Here is a 17,015-nt window from a genome sequence, read left to right as displayed (position 1 = left end):
CTTAATGTCTGTGAACGCATCAATAGTCAACATTGATCAGTTTTATTTCGCTTAAAAATAAAATAGTACTTTCTAATGACAAAATAAAAGACTGGGGAAATGGCATAAAGTGGGAATATAAGGAATAAGAGTCAGTAGACAGCAAGAATCCACCAGCCTAAGTTTCAGTTCAGTAGGGTACTTTTCTCCAGTATTTATTTAAAGGTCAAGTTTCCACACGTTTTGGTTTTCCACAGTTCAAAATAATCCCCTTTTAACCTACACGAAGCCAAAAAGTAGTTTGTCTTCTGTCTTCAGCTACTCACTTTGGTTTCTCTTATTTTAAGGCCACACTCCCTTTAAGCCAGCTTTCTTCTGATTGGCTGCTCCTCACAAACAGCTGTACTTCTTTGACATCACACAGGACCAAAAGTAGAAAAAAAAGATCTGAAATTACATGTTTGCGGGAGTCTAAAATCTGTGCTTTTGCCTAAGAAGACATATGCCGATGTCATTGTTTAAAACGTCCATTTTTTTATATATGAGCATCTAACATTTTAATAGGGTATGACATTAAATAAGAAAATCTTCTTCTTTAAAATACTTTTTTACCACTCAAAGCAAATGTTGCAACAGTTCCCAGATATTTAGTTGATGGAAAGGGTTGTTAAGGTCGCTAACTAGTCTTCATATTCATGTGGAAACAGAACGGTTTGTCCCATCTCTGAGGGAACTTTCTGCTTTTGTACTTTTCCTTCTTCTTGGCTGATCCAATTACCCAATATGGGTCACGGGGGGCTGGAGCCTATTCTAGCTGTTGGGTGAGAGAGTACATCCTGGACAGAGAGACAGAGAGAGGCAAAAAAAAAAACATTTGCGGCCACACCTATGATCAGTTTAGAATCACCAGTTAACCTAACCAACTGTCTTTGGACTGTGGGTGGAAGAAGGCTTTTCTGGTTCTTGAGGCCTTGTGTAAATTCCTCTTAGGACACTGCGGTTCGAAGTGAAGCTAGGATACAAAGTAATGCAGTAAACACTACATGAAGATGAATTTGAGAACATGGAAAAAAAAAACAAGGCCATCATCTTTCAAGAGGCGGAAAACTTTAGGTGACACACAAAAAAGTGAAAACTGGGACGTGAGTTTTGTGCCTGAAAAAAAAAAGGAGTGAGGAAGGGAGGAGAGGAGTAGCAGCCCTAGTTGTTCACAGCTTGGAGGTGTGTGTGTTTGTGTCCTCAGTGTATTTGACCCTTCATGCTCTCTGCTGTCGGCGCACAGTTCTTGACCTTCACGATGATTTATGACAGCTCCGTTCCCACGATAACCCCGAGGAAAGTCTTCGCCTCGCTGCCTGTTGGCCTAATGGTGCAGCGCACTGTGAGACACCTGAATGCCTCCGAGAGCTGCTGAAGATGCAGCTATTCAATATTCAGCACTTCCCCAACAAGGATTAAAACAACATGGGTCAGATTTTTTCTCTTTCAGGAAACTAAAGATCACATTCCTCTGTGCTGCCCCTTTTTATACGAGTCATTCTTCTTTTTCCTAAAACCTTAGCTGCCATAACAGCTTATTTTTCACTGTCAATATGTAATCTGAGTATAACTTGCCTCTCTTTGTTATTTCGATGCTGGGTGAAAAGGGAAAATAAGGAAAAGTATAAGGAGCACAGTTTGCTGGTCTGATATAAATTAGCAGTCCAATCACTTCCACGTATAAAAACAAGAGGGTGTATAAAACCAAACACCTAGACGTGCAGACTGCTTCTACAAACATTTGTGAAAGAATGGATCGCTTTAAGAAAACAACTAAAGAGACAGAAACTATTATGAAAACTGGTTTATTTTATATCTCCTAGTTTGAAATGAAGCAATAAAAACATGTATAAAACATCACAAACTGTAACATTATACAAATGCTTACGTCCTGTCCTGCTGATGCAATGGAGACATCTTCCAGTGACAGTCTTTATCCGTGTGTGTGTGAGGAGGCTCCTAAACCCACCGACACAGAAGTGCATGTTCACAACTCCCTCTGTGCAGGCGGAGTCAGGACCCTCCTCACCCTGGGTGAAGAGGGGTGGTGCTGTGGCCAGTCAGGTATGACTCTGTCCACTCTCAGCTGCCCTGCAAAGCAATAACACAAGAAAGACTTAATTTTAACACAAAACAGCATTTCCATAGTAGGTAGCTGCAGCATGTTGTTAAAATGCTATTTTAAACTCAACATATATACACAATAACTATAAATAAACTTAGACCTACAGTACTGTAGGACGATGCTTTATACCAGCTATTGGAAGGATTTAGTCTTCAAGACAGTTTGTAGCCAATGTGAGGTGCTAACTTACATAGCTGGAACACGGCACCACTCTCCAGTTTGTCATTTGGTCATCCATCCTTCTCATCGGGTTGGGGTAAGGCTGTCTTCTGGGTGGAGCATCTCTCTGTGTTAGCGCCGTCTGGAATGCTGGGAGAGGACAAGCGTAAAGCACCTGAAGACAAAAAGACAAAGAGAAAAGGATGAATTCACAGATCACTGATTTGTTCAATTTACTTTTCTTCTGTTATGTGCTTTTACCTTACCTGTGATCCCTTAGCCACAGGCTATATCTTATGTAAAAACAAGAGACTACAGTCAGTTCACGACATCATTTTTAAACCATTTCTACTTATTTGTGTTGACATTAAGTATGGACTTACCTTTGTCCTGCATGGTGAGCTAGAGCGTGAGAAAAAATATGTAAGTCATTTAAACAGTTACCTGTGATATTAACAAAAATAGAAGTAACAACACCTAAAACACTACCTTACAGTCACACAGGCAATGTCACATATTAAGAAAAAAAACAATACATTTCACATGTGTTAGTTAATATTCTTTAAAAGTCAGATATTCTTAGTTAGCTGTGTTACAAACATCACAAGACACAAAGGCTTAACTTAAACATTACAAAGTTAATTAAAAAGTAAAGGATATTTACAAGAAGCTGTCCTCAAAGCAAGAAAGTGTCTTACAAACACTGCAAGACGCAAAGGCCAACTTAAACGTTTAAAGTTTAAGAACAAGTTCTAACATCACCTAGTCAGGGTCACTGTCATCAAGTGAAAGGTTAAAAGGCCTGTCCCAGAGGCGTCTGACACCAAAAGAACCTGATGATGTTGAAGGGCCACAGAACGTGTCATCACTTACCTTGCACCTCTTTGCACTTACCTCTTCAGTGCAGATGTCTTCTCTGCTTCTCTTTGCTGAGGAGGTGAGAACTGAGGTTGAAGGAGAAGCTTCGTGAGAAGAGGGGGAGGATGAGAGAAGGATATACTCACCATACTCACCTTTACTGACACGCTGGGTATCAGTGTCCTGTTCTTCATCAGAAGAGGGGGAGGATGAGAGAAGGATATACTCAAGTGGAAGTGATTGGGAATGACAGTAACTCAGCCACGGTGTGCTGAGGGACATAATGCCCAGAGGTCAACAACTTTCTGCAGTCTTTGGCTACAGACCTCCAAACTTCATGTGGCCTTCAGATTAGATCAAGAACAGCACATAGAGAGCTTCATGGAATATGTTTCCATGTGTTCTATGGAGTGATGAATAACACTTTCCTGTCTGCCAATCCGATGGATGAGTCTAGGTTTGGCAGTTGCCAATAGAATGGCAGTTTTCTGACTGCATTGTGGCATGTGTAAAGTTTGGTGTCGGGTTGCTTTTTAGAGGTTGGGCTCGGCCCCTTCATTCCAGCGAAAGGAACTCTTAATGCCTCCGCATATCAAGAACTTTTGGACAATTTCAAGCTCCCAACTTTGCGGGAACAGTTTGCCGATGGCCCCTTCATGTTCCAACATGACTACGCACCAGTGCCCAAAGCAAGGTCCACAAAGACATGGATGAGCTAATTTGGTTTGGAAGAACTTGACTTGAGAGTCTTGACCTAAACCTGAGAGAACACCTTTGGGGTGAATCGGAGTGGAGACTGTGAGGCAGGCCTTCGCATCCAAGATCAGTGCCTGACCTCACAAATGCGTTTGTGGAAGAGTGGTCAAAAGTTCCAATAAACACACTCCTAAACCTTGTGGAAAGCCAAAGGTGGACCAACATCTTATTAAACCCCCATGGATCAATAGTGGATGTCACTAAAAAATCATAAACGTGTGAAAGCATTGCATTCTCCAAACAAACCCAGCTATGTCTGCTCTTCCCTGATGATGCATTAAAGTCATTCCCATTACATCACGGCGTTTTCCTCAGTCCAATCTGTTGTGGTTGGCAAACAAGTGTGGCGGGAGGCCTGTTGATTAACATGTACAGTAAAGGGGGAGCTGCCGGGCAGTGAATTAATCGAAAGTCTTGCCTCGCTGTTACCTAATAAGGACAGTTGGCAAAGTCACCGTGTGAAGTACACGCAATTGGGGCCATAAGCTGTTGAATTACGCAAGAGCGGAGAAGCCTGCTCGTTCAAAGCATGAATCAAAAGTTAAAGAAGCCCCTGGAGGCATTTTAGGCTCGTTGGGTGGGCGCGTCCGGCGCTAGGACCCAGGACACGTGAGCGTATTAGTTTGCCGGAGGGGTGGAGACGGCGAACAATGAAGAAACTGACTGGTAGGACCTGCAAAGGAGAAACATCTGAGACACCCCCCTCCCCTCCCCTCCTCTCCCCTACACCCACTGTCCAACTCTAGAGCGACGGACAGTACGGACTGACCGGCCGTCAGTAACGGCGGGGCCGCTGGGCTGAGTTCAGAGAGGAGCGCAGGAAGCACGCAAACGCGTCCGTGCGTGCAGAGCGGAGCGGCGCTGAGGTTCCTGCGTGGATGCGAATGAATGGGTTCGCCTCTGAGTGTGTATGTGTGTGTGGTGCTGAACTGGGTCATGCGGACCGCTGGAGGAGCAAAAGATAAACACGCACCCTCCTCATCCTTCTCCTCGTCCTCATCCTCCCGCTGCACGGCAGGTTCAGATGGTGGGCGCACAGAGGAGGGATCCCAGCATGTGTCCCCATCTCAGCACTGAGCATCAGATGCTGCTTTGATTTCATCCGCCTCCAAAGAAAGTCTCAAACTGAAGAGCATCTCCAGAAAACAGGGGGGCAAAGGCGTCTTATTTTGGCCAGCAGGCTGTGAAACTGCGAAGGCTTTAAGGTATTTTTTGTTGTTGTTGTTTTTTAAGAACTCTGTGGCGCTTCTGAGTGATCGATAACAACGAGGAGAACCGGATCAAACGGATCGGCGCTGAGCAGAGCAGAGCGCAGAGGCTCTGCTCGCCGAGCGGATGCAGGACCATGGAGGAGAGAGACAGGTCGCCAGCAGGTGAGTGAGTAACACCTTACATGCACCCCGAGGTGCCTGAAACCGGGTCAGCCTGCATGATGCATGACACTGCAAATGAGAGAGGAAGGAAAGAAACAGCTGAAGTAGAAAATCTTTATTTTTCCTTTTAGTGTCCCAATTTTTATTTGCGATACTTTAAATGTAATAAAACGCTCTTGCAATTAAAATCTGGTGCTCCCCACTCTGAGCGACTTTCAACTTTGACCCACTCACAACATATCCGTGCATGAATAATACAGGAGCACATAAAAATATCCCGGTGTCAGCACTTATTATACAGCACAGCAGCTTTATCTTTTCCCCACCACCAGGCTATGAGTCATTCTAACTGGTATTAATGGTTGAGAAACGACCCGATCTGTGTTTTCATCCACATTATTTGTGATACCTGCACATATCACCCCCCACCCCCTTTGTTTTTGTTATTCAGTCCGCACTGTGGATGTGAGGGCATCCTGGTCTTTAATGGCCCTTTCAGACTTTGTCCAGAGCAGACAGGTGATATCTCATCCCTAATGCTGTCTAATGCATTTAAATGAGAAGCTGACTTGAAAATCCCATAAAAAGCACAAGCTGGAGGCTGGTAATGGACTCTAACTGAAACACAACAGCAGCCAACGGTTGTATATAAAGGAGCTGCAGTGGCTGACATTTCTTTCTGCTTTGGCAGATTTATTTAATTTTTTCTGGTGAAGTAGGAGACGCACATTATTGACCTGAACGGTGTGAAAACAAAACACCCCAGAGATGATGTGATCTTAAAGTTGGGCTCTACGCTTTCAGCTGAAATTCTTAACTGTTTATGACAAAAAAAGCAGCGTGAAGTCACCCAAAATGTTCCAAACAAACCCTGCAGAACTTCTCCAGCTTCCACAGATAGCTACAGTAGGCTATAATGGGCAATAACCAGCTCCAGCTCCAACTAAACCCATCTCCGCCCATTGACACCCACGTGCACGTGACTAATACGCCGTCTTTAACAAAGTTTTGCCCGATTTAGATCTCTTTATCAAAAGATCCCATTTAAGCAGGCACGGTTTGCCTGTGCAGTGGCTGTCACGGTAAAACATGGCTGCCCAGAGGACACAAAGAATGCAAATGGTTTGTCAATTAAAATGCATAGAAGACACGAAGCTCTTTACTCCCCTTGCTCAGATGTCTGGCCCCTGCTGGGTATAAAAAATACACAAACAAAACAATTACGTGCAGATTACATCCTAGAACATCTAATGACACCCAATTAGTGTACATATTGTGACACATGTGCTTGTGTTTTCTCTGTTGGCTTCTTTTCCTTCTTCGTCCTGTGCGAATAACACTGTATAGACTCTGTTATTTAAAGCCTTTTTTCAGTTTGCGTTAATATGGCGTTATTCTAGTAACTGGTCAGTCAATTCTTGAATTGTGTCTGTTCTTGTCTTCAGCTTCAGATTTAAACGAATAATCTGTCACCGATGTATTTAGAGAGAGATAAAGCAGAGTTAGTGAATGCAGCCTGAGCAATCAGCATTAGTAATTGTGCTTAGAGGCTATTGTGTTTGTGCAAGATAACAAAGCACCATATACTGTTAGCTTGCCTTGAAGTAGAGGTTGTTTTTTTTCAGGGTTGGGGGAGAAAAAAAAGCAACATCCTCCTTAACGGAGCTGTTACATCATTTAGCTACACCCCCGTTTAAACCCCATTTTACCGAGCTCATATTAAAGTCACATTCTCCCATTTTTGTGACATCACAGGGACACGAGCTGTGTGGTTACTGAGGAGGCAATGCTTCAGTTCTCTCACTGGATTTCCACACCATCTCTCTCTCATTCTCATCACTTTAGGTTACTGGATTGTGAGGCTGTAAGAGAGTGAGGGTAGCTTACAGCTTCTCCCATAGGCAGCTTATTGCACCGCTGACAGACATCACAGCGAGGGTGACGTTGATTTTTGATTGGCGTTTATAATCAGATGTTTACAAGTTCTTATACCTCAGACCTTAATCGTAAACTACAATAATGATAGCTGCTATTCTTAAGGTTGTTTTTTTTCCATATTTTTTGCCCTTTTATGTCACAGATAGGCCTTGGTTGTCGTCTTTGAACGACATGTCCTTTGCTGTGTCACCCCTCACAGCTAACCACCGCTCTCAGTCCTTGTTAGGGAAGGTTTAACCTTGGGTTATCCCATACAGAGTCTTTGGTCTTTCCAGCAGGAGGCAGCTTTTGTTCCAGGCTGTGTGACATACAGCAGAGGGAGGGAGGGATGATGGGGGAAAGAGGGCAGAAGCGAGGCAAGCCAGGAGCAGGTTACGGCAGGCTCGGTCCCAGCAGGGGTTCGTCCATATGGGCAGCTGTGCAGGGCTGAGAGCAGGTGATTTGTCAAAGTGAGCGTCTGCAGTCTGTGGATACTGGTTCACCTATCACAGCACAGCAGGACGGAGGCACTAAACCCACCAACTCACTGGGCATGAAGTTTTGTTTTGCTGACGAAGGAGATTCAGCTTCTTTTTTTAAAAAGTCTGGGCAAAGAACAGAGTGTCCTCCCTGCAAGTGGCTGTCAGGAGGAAGCCATTTAGTTTAGATTGAATGATCAGTGTTTTTATTCTGCCCACCTATAGCGAGACAAGAAGGAAGGAAATGCAGACAGACAGACCAACAGATACTGTACATGTTGTTCGCTGCGTGCAGTTGCTTTTTTTTCCCAGACAGACAGCAGGAGAAACCGCATTAGTCATGTCGCGTTTCACTCGCTGGTTTCACTTTGACCCACAGGCGAGGCACGTTGGGCATTTTGACAGTAAATTGGACACAAGAGATCAGTCCTCACCCATAATGACTCTTCTGCCGAGAGACAAGCAACTAGTCCATTAGTAACACAGAGAGGTAAAGCTGCGAGGCAGGCTCTGCAGTCTATTTATTTCTTTCATTAGCCCCTTGTTTACATTTTCAGCAATAGACAAAAGAGATGAAGGAGAGGAGGGAGGAAGCAGGGACGGACTTAAAAGCACAAACTGTGTGTGTGTGTGTGTGTGTGTGTGTGTGTGTGTGTGTGTGTGTGTGTGTGTGAGTGAGTGCGTGTGTGTGTGTGTAAAGCTGCTGGATTTGTTTCCGCTTTCCATAATATATACGCTTTATGCACATTAACATATTAATTGGAGATTGATTAATACATTTTCATCTTAAAAAATATTATTATTATTATATATAATCTATTATGTTTATTTATATCGATTTATATCTGAATCTTACCTTCATAAAGTCTTCATGTCCTGATCAAAGTCAGGCCACAGTTCATTGCAGCTGTGCCGTTCACACTCATCACACCAGGAGATCCAGTAGCTCACTGAATACACAATAATTCTCCCTAATGAGCCCCATGTTAATGTGACAGATAGGATTTGTCTGCTTCCGAGCTCTGATTTCTTATGGTAATGAATTGTTGACATTATTACAGTTTATCTTTGGAGGACAAATCGCTCCGTTAAGAGTCTCCAGACATCTCTGTGAAGCTGCACTTGAAGAAGCAAACGCTGAAATGCTCAGATCAACACCAACAGAACGTTTGCCCTGTTGACCTGCTGGCATACCCTGTGTGCACGGTGACACTAAACACAAACGCAGGCAGAGGATGGAGTTCAGTTTTGCAGGGATTTAACCTAATATGAAATTTGTCACTCCGTCTGAGTAGAGATGTCTGCTTTCCTGCTTGTGTGACGGTGCTCAAAGTGCCATAAAAATATATTTGAAAAGCTCTCCAGCAGTGTTTATCAATGTCAGGAGCTGCGAATTGGATACTCCAAGAAAAAAAAAATTGCCTGCATCTACCTGTGTGTGACACCTTAGCTGAGCTGTAATGTTAGCTAGCTGCACTTCCTTTGGGATGACTGGTAAGATTTAAGACCTACTGAAGGTACTATATGAGAGCTAAAAGCTAAAATCAAAGGATCACCCCAGTAGGATTTATTCTCCGTACACTATTATTGCACACAGGAGAGACTTCAGTCTAATCTGATGCAGTGGGCCTACAGATGGACTAACAGTGCCAACCCTGGCTTTTAGGGCTACACCCTCTGAGCATTTGACAGTGGAAGAAAAAGCTAGGAGCATCTGTCACAGGGTTCAACTATGTTTGTCTCCAGCTAGAACAAAAGGTGAACAGCTCCCTTTTTAATCTTGGATGAGGAAACACGAAATGTCAGTCCATCGCTGTGGTGATAATGAAGTAAAACAGTAAGAAGGTGAAACAGCTTGTTATAGTGCATTATCTCCCAAACAGAATAAGAATAAATCTGGAAAACAGATTGTTTCTTTCTTATACATAAAAAAAATCATTAGTTTTTTGCAGTTGTTTTTAGGCCTCTCACAAAACGGAAACACAAATATGAGAAGAAGCAGCCAATCTAGGGAGCTGTTTTATTTTGATTGAAATGAATAAGACTGGCTCCAAAAATCCCCAGATATGCAAATTCGTCTCGAGCCCAATCTTCATCTGTATGTGGAGCATGTGCGCGTTACCTTGTCTGTGGCCGCCTGAGAGGACGAGGAGGGAGCAGAGGGCGGCGGGGCAGATCAGTAGGTCGGGCACAAACGCTGAGTCGTGCTGAGGCTGACAGCTGCTCCCTCTCAGAGGTAGGAACACAAAGAGCCTTTAATAGAGTGTCACTGTGGGACTGATACACCTGCCTCCCCTCCCAGACACTCGCGTGCAAACACTCACACGGAAAAAAACACACAGCCTCATCCCCACACCTCACCTCCACCTCCGGCTTCACTGCACTGCCTTTTTCCTGTTGTTCACATTTACAACATCTCTGCAGGGTGCAGTTGGGGGGGCATCTTCCAACCATCCACCGTCGCATTTTTAGGCCTCTTAATTCACTACTGCAAAGGGAAATGCAGGGTGGGGGAAGATGTCTTTGTGGGAGCTGCTGAGTAACGCGATTATGGATCCATGCTGAAATGCTCCACATTCGGCCTGTGGAGCTGACTGGAAGGTGCCGGTAAACAAGCCCCGATCGAGGGCTGTGGGGGCCACGCGGGGTGGGCGGTCAGAGGAAATGTTCTGTGTTGTGTATCACCAAACCCGGACTGCACTCTGATCTGGAAGTCATCGCCTCGTGCGTCGACTCGCTGAAGGCTACATGCGGCGAGGACGCTCAGCACGAGATGGCTACAATATTCATAGCTTCTTATATAACCATCTCCACGGTTATGATAAAATCAAGAAACAAGTGTTATCTGCACAGTACATGGGGTACACAGGGCACTCGTTCTATTTGCAGTCTTGGTTTTTTTTTCTTCTTCTTCTTTTGAGAAAGGGTGTTGAGCCAAGAACACAAAGCTGCAAATGGCTGCATCTTATTTTAGGCTTCACTGTCTAATAGCTATATTTATCACATTCTACCCACAAGAGCAGCACCAACCAAATGCCTCGAAAATATACCCCATGCCATATCTTCAGCTGAACATCTAGTACTGTGCAATAAGTCAGAGTCTTTTTTTTTTGTTTCTCACCAAAAGTGTACCAAAATGTTAATGGAAACACAGAGTTGATGCTCTTTATCCTGAGCCTGGTTTTAAAGCAGCGGCGCTGAGAAACCAGGCTCCAGGGGAAAAAAAGAACAAAGAGCAAGGCAGCTGGCTTTGAATGACGGATGAAAAAGGCCATCAGCAAAAATTGTTTGTGCTGATTTGGTTCCTACTAGTGTTTGTGTGCGTGTGTGTGTGCTCACTGTGCATGATTGGATGATTAAATTTGATTGTGTGTGTCGGGAGGAGGGGGCTGAACAGAGACTGAGACAATGGATGGGATCATTAGGGTGTTCTGCTTCATTTCACCAAAAGCTCAATTTTGTGTACTTTATTTGATAGCTTCGGTTTTCTTTCACTTTCCTTTGATTCGCTCAAACCTTGTAACCAATATGTGTGCATCCACTCATCCCTGATATTTAATTTGTTACCAGCGATGTGTGTCTGAACACTCAATTAAACCGCCTATATTTCTTTTAACTCTCGCAGGATCGCATTGACCTATTTCAAACTTAGCGCTTTTGAAAAGCGGCCAAAACTTTGCCGTTGCAGTCATTTATTCCTCACTTTGAGCAGTTTGACAGAAATGCTCAGGGCGACTGTGGCGCAAAAGTAAGATGTGTTGTCGAGGCGAAGCTAATTACTTATATGGACGACGATCAGTTCAGAGCCGTCTCAGATAGGCATGCATGTCTTACCAGCATGTTTACACCTTAAAGCTGTCAGCCCTCTCGATATGTTTCCTTTTCCTTCTACCTGTTGTTATTGATTTTCCCATTGCTGTCTGCCAGTAAGTGATGTCTGAGTACAGCCACATTTGATAGCTGGACAGAGTGATCCAGAGAGACAGCAGGAAGTACGACACATTTACTGAAAGTTTTCCCCCTGTAGATGCCTTCCCTGCATTGATTGTATGGAAATTAAGGTCCATTAAGGCGTTCCTGATTTAACCATCGCTTGGGATGGGCCGTCTAGATGGGTAATGCATGGATGTGACACTCAAGAAGGATAAACACGTGCAGTATAGCACATGTATAAAGTGCTAGGCATCATCATAGTAATCTGATTCTAATCGGATTTCTCCTCTCCCATTAGTCTGCCCCACAGCGTCAAGGCGAGCCTGTCTCTTTCTCCGTCTGGACCGGGGCGGGTGGGCAGCGGCGGAGGCTCCCCTACGTCAAAAATGGGCTACTGCGGAGGGGTGCCCGTGGAGGATATGCAGGCCCTGGCCATCACTTCTCTATCAGCCGCAGACGTAGCCAAACAGTACGAGCACATCCGCGAGCTGGGGAAGGGCACCTACGGGAAGGTGGACCTGGTGGTGCACAGGACGCAGGGTGAGTTGGTGCAAAAGCTCTTCCAGCCGCCATTCCCGTCTCCAAACTAATCAAGCGTAAAAATTGAAATTTAGGATAGCAGATTGTTATAATCTCAGCATCCACGGTGTGCCAGCGGGCCTCACAGTTGAGCATAACCACTTAAGGCTGATCAGCACGCCGCAAAGTCTCGAGGCACTTTGCTGGGAATTAATTTCGGCAGAGTTAGAAGGGTTGGTTGAGGATTTCTCAGGTTTAGGTTTTAATCTTTTGTTGTAAGAAACCCAAGATTAGAGAGTTGGCTCAGTATAAGCGCAGTATAAGGGAGTGTTTAAAGCGGCGTGGAGCAGAATGACAATGTGTCGGAGATTTATCGAGCTGTGCGAGCATTAACGAGATCCTCCAGCTGTGATTGTGAACAGCTGGTTATGTGTGTGACGGAGGTGAGTTTCATTCACCGTGCACCGTTTGCGTAAATGATGAATGAACACAGCAGCTGTCACAAAGAAAGGGTTGAGTAGTCAGAAATCTTTCTAGTCGCCGAGAGTATCGGGAAATAGTTCCAAATTCACATTAAGTGCTTTTTGGGTAACACATGGACAGTGTTGGACAGCAAAATGTTGGCAGTACTTATGTGAGACACAGGTTTAGTACACCAGAGCTTAACTGTGTTTGTGTGCTCTCTGTGTTAATGTGTGATTTTGTTTTTTTCATTTATTTATTTAGGCACCAAAATGGCCCTGAAGTTTGTTACCAAGAACAAGACAAAGCTGAAAAGTTTCCTGCGGGAATACAGCCTAACAGGCTCACTTAGCTGCAGTCCTTTTATCATCAAAGTCCTGGACGTGCTTTTTGAAACGGAGGACAGCTACGTGTTTGGACAAGAGTATGCCCCCGCCGGGGATCTTTTTGACATCATACCCCCACAGGTAACGCCATCATTCATCCTTCCACCAATCACCGGCCTTACAGTCAGCCTGAGCTGCTCCAATCAGTCACGATGTTCAGTCACGGCAGTTTTAACAAGCTCTCTTGGGGTTGGAGCCTCGTCTTTGTCCCGGTTTCCTCTCTGTGCAAAGCGTTTCACTTTCCTTTAGTGCTATTCCGGCTGATGTGCAGGGAATGCTCGACTTCAAGGTTCTTCTGAAGACTCATTAAAAATGGCTGGACCGGGACTTAGAACTGAGGTTCTGCGTGTTTCAGTTTTTCTTTATATAACATCGATGTTTTATTGGTACTGTATTCTCACCATAAGGCTCTTTTCTCTGTGTCACCTCTCACCTCCTCCATGTAATGTACCCGTCAGATTGTATTAATCGACGTTGCCTGATTTTCTTTTCTGTATGTGTCTCTTAGGTGGGTCTTCCAGAAGAAATGGTCAAACGCTGCATGCAGCAGCTGGGGTTGGCCCTGGACTTTATGCACAGTAAAAACCTGGTGCACCGCGACGTCAAACCCGAGAACGTGCTCCTGTTTGACCGCGAGTGCCGCCGCATCAAGCTGGCTGACTTTGGTATGACCCGACGTGTGGGCTGCCGTGTGAAACGGGTGAGTGGCACCATCCCCTACACGGCTCCGGAGGTTTGCCGCGCTAACCGGTCAGAGGGTTTTTTGGTGACCACCAGCCTGGATGTGTGGGCGTTTGGCGTGCTGGTGTTCTGTATGCTGACGGGCAACTTCCCCTGGGAGGCAGCTATGGCCGCCGACGCCTTCTACGAGGAGTTCCGACGCTGGCAGAAAGCGGGGTGTCCCGTGGGAACTTACCCGTCTCAGTGGCGCCGCTTCACCGACGATGCTCTGCGCATGTTTCAGAGGCTGCTCGCCGCTGAGCCGGAAAAACGCTGCGGCGTCAAGGATGTCTTCTGTTTTGTCAAGTACGAGCTGGTCAGCGAGCTCAGGCGCAGAGCGTCTTGTCGAGCCAAGAGAGGTGAGAGGTCAAGCTCTGGAGTGTGCACCGGCAGCTGCACCTCTTCGACGTCCACTTCTTCGCGTTCCTCCCACAGACACCCCGAGCCTTCCACGCCTCCGGGAACATCCTGCCTGCGCCCGGCTCCCCTCAAAAGGAGCGTCCTCTCCGACCCGTTGTCTCCCAGAGAGGAGTCCGGACAGCACCAGTCTCCGGGAAGAGACAAGAACAAAAGCCAGATGGTGATGGCGACGGCCATAGAAATCTGTGTGTGATCACACTAGCGCTAGCACTGGAGACTAGAGGGCTTTTCACAGTAATAACAAGCTGTGAAGAGGTGTTAATAACTAGCACAGAGAGCCCAGTGAAAAAGGAGAATTTAGACATGAAAGAGAAGCTCAGGATCCAATCCCAAGCAGTGGAAATGGACATCATCAGTCAGTGATGCACACTGGGACAGCTTATCACTGACATTCAATACTATTCAGCTTTTGATTTGTGACCAAAGACTGCTTCCCAAGCTGAGAAGCCATGTTTAAGAGTCTGTTGTCACTCCTCAAGGCAGCTCATTATTGCCACCCTAACATTTGTGCTCTCCTGCCCATACACTGTGGTGGTGCTTATGATATTATATTTAGATCTACTCCGTGTCTCTTTACTTTAGTGTTTATTTATGTCCAGGAGATCCCCCAAATTCTTCTGAACAGGCGACCTTTTCAGACGGAAACTTGTTATCAGAAGGCAATCTACGCAATTACATTCAACTGCCATTTCTCGGACTTCCTGCAAACTTCCAGTGCATAAAACTCATAGATGTTTTCAAGATAAAGTTTTACAAAGATAAAAATGAAAAAAAAAAAAAGTAGCAGTCTGTATGAAGCATCTTTTCATGTAGGTGTCTAGACTGAGAGGCAGACTCTCAGCGAAAAGGCATCAGCTCAGGACACTTCAGTGGGTCACTTCCTGTTTTATTATTAACGAGAATCCTTTGAGTGGCTGGAAGACACATCTGCCACATCTTGAACTGCTCTCAGTGAGATTCATTTCCAATTAAACGCAACTGAATGCAGGGATTGTGCATTTTCTGAGTGAAAATGGTGGCGAACACAGGAGGCGAGGAGGAGAAAAGGCTTTTTATTGTTTCTTTTCTACCAGCCGTGTGCGTTTTTGGACGTGTATGTGTGTTTCGGATGAATACAACAACAGGAAAAAAAAGCACAAGATTTTTTTGTAAATGAACTCTTGGAGAAAAAGTCGATATTGTACATAATTTGATAGGAGGGCACCGTAATATCAGGTAGTTCAATGATGTAGCTGTACTAATTTTCTACAACAGAAAAGGGTTTTACGGTTACTGTCGGGGTCAATGCATCATATGTAGCATCAAAACATGACAGAGTGTAGAGTCTATCATTAAAAAAATAGATGTGCTATGTAGAAATATCACTTTCTCTATCATCGTAGCAGCTGCTGGTCCCCTTTTTCGTTTTTCTTTTTTGACTGTTTTGGGTTTTAATTTGACTGGGTCTTAACCCTGGCCAGACACACAAATTAATTTATTCCTGCCGTGTCCTTTCACCCCAGCCTAATCACGGGCAACACACATTCCCTGCATAAAAAAAAATCATTATGCTTCCTGTTTGTCAATTGCAGCAGCAGACTGTCTTAATTTGATCAGTTAAGGCTAACGAGAGCCCCTGTGCAGGTCGACACCTTGCAATTGTTACTCGGTATATGTCGCCGCAGCCCCTCTATTACTTAAACATTGTCTGGAAGGATGACCTAAGTCTCAGCCATTAACAATGAGCGAGCTGTTGATTGTTCCCGACCGGAGCAGAGCCCCGGCTTCAGCTTCCATCGAGATACTGCTTATTAGGAATGCATCTAACCGGAGCAGTGTGTTCTACGCTTCACTGCGTGCTAATTACCTTTTTTTTTTTTTTCTCTCTGCTTGAACTGCTTCACTCTTATGTCAGTCAGGTGTGTGTGTCCACCTCAGCTTTGTGCGAATGTGTTCTCGTCTCATGTAACGACTCCTCTTGTGACAGCTCATCACCTCTGTCCCTGTACTGTCGGTACCAGCGCTCCTCAGGTTTAATAGCTTCTGCCCGCTTCTCGAAGACTAATTGAGCTCCAGTGAACAAAAAAGAAAAGAGAAAAAAAGTGCTCATCCACAGCTCCTCATGACAATGATTTAGCTCAGTGAGTCCCAACCTTGAGTTCATGAACCCTGGCTACTTCTGCGGTAGTCACAGGGTACATAGAAATATTAGGTGAAGAAGCTGAAGAGGACTGAGAAGTAAATGGCAACCAAACAGAATGTATAAATTATCACCAGATTATCATTGATATAGTAGCTCATCCGGCCCATGACCCATCACAAATCATGCATTAAATTAATCTGCTGGTTGTGTTTCACACACTATGAATTAAAATAATCTGAAAAGTCAAGGAGGCTCACAATTAATCGTATCCTGGACAAAATCTGGCCACTACTCTAGGAGGAGTCGCAATTCCTATTAAACTGGATAAGTGAATGTCAAACAACAATTGTTAATTTAGTCTTGAGCACAACTTGGGTTAAAACACATCAGTGTACAAGTTTAACTATAACCTGACCAATACTTTAAGAGGAGTAGTAATTTTGGTTAATTATAGAGGGCCTGGGGGATTACATAAGCTCAGTGGTTCTTGGGCCAGATAAGCTAAAAATAGAAAAGTAAATGATTAAAATAGATTGCTTAAATAGCTAATGGATGAATTATTAGTTAAGAGAACTAAAAAAAGACAAAAATATGTTGCCAAGTATATTGGATAACAATTTATCAGTTAGCTAATGAATACAGCAGCTAGCAAGATTACAACAAAAAAGTACCTTCTAAAAAAATTACTAAAAACTGTGTATGATGCATGTGGTTATTGCTACATCACCTCCTGGTTGCTGAAGTCCTTTTTGAAGCCTCGAGTTGAGC

The 17,015-nt window shown here is 44.5% G+C and overlaps 1 protein-coding gene and 1 long non-coding RNA gene across 2 annotated transcripts; one reads left to right on the top strand and one right to left on the bottom strand.

The window, feature by feature from the left end:
• Positions 1–1,826: 1,826 nt before the first annotated feature.
• Positions 1,827–2,865, bottom strand: LOC120728492. Its single transcript, XR_005694731.1, has 4 exons — positions 2,686–2,865; positions 2,569–2,595; positions 2,334–2,477; positions 1,827–2,109 (listed from the first exon to the last, which is right to left on the bottom strand). It is a non-coding gene; the product is annotated as an uncharacterized LOC120728492 (long non-coding RNA).
• A 1,671-nt stretch (positions 2,866–4,536) lies between these two features.
• Positions 4,537–16,749, top strand: si:ch211-183d21.3 (serine/threonine-protein kinase SBK1). The gene is made up of 4 exons (XM_040023436.1): positions 4,537–5,289; positions 11,917–12,158; positions 12,864–13,066; positions 13,494–16,749. The coding sequence occupies exons 1-4, from the start codon at positions 5,252–5,254 to the stop codon at positions 14,316–14,318; spliced, it is 1,308 nt and encodes a 435-aa protein (XP_039879370.1). The 5' UTR covers positions 4,537–5,251; the 3' UTR covers positions 14,319–16,749.
• The last annotated feature ends 266 nt before the right edge of the window (positions 16,750–17,015 follow it).

Source organism: Simochromis diagramma, unplaced genomic scaffold, assembly GCF_900408965.1.
Source record: "Simochromis diagramma unplaced genomic scaffold, fSimDia1.1 OVJJ01000208.1, whole genome shotgun sequence".
In the NCBI taxonomy this organism is placed as follows: Eukaryota; Metazoa; Chordata; class Actinopteri; order Cichliformes; family Cichlidae; genus Simochromis; species Simochromis diagramma.
This window is presented reverse-complemented; position numbering and strand designations above follow the sequence as displayed.

Coding starts and splice junctions, on each gene's coding strand:
- si:ch211-183d21.3 (XM_040023436.1), top strand. CDS start 5,252: ATGCAGGACCATGGAGGAGAGAGACAGGTCGCCAGCAG. Junction 12,159..12,863: donor GGTGGTGCACAGGACGCAGG/GTGAGTTGGTGC, acceptor TTATTTATTTAG/GCACCAAAATGGCCCTGAAG. Junction 13,067..13,493: donor TTGACATCATACCCCCACAG/GTAACGCCATCA, acceptor TGTGTCTCTTAG/GTGGGTCTTCCAGAAGAAAT.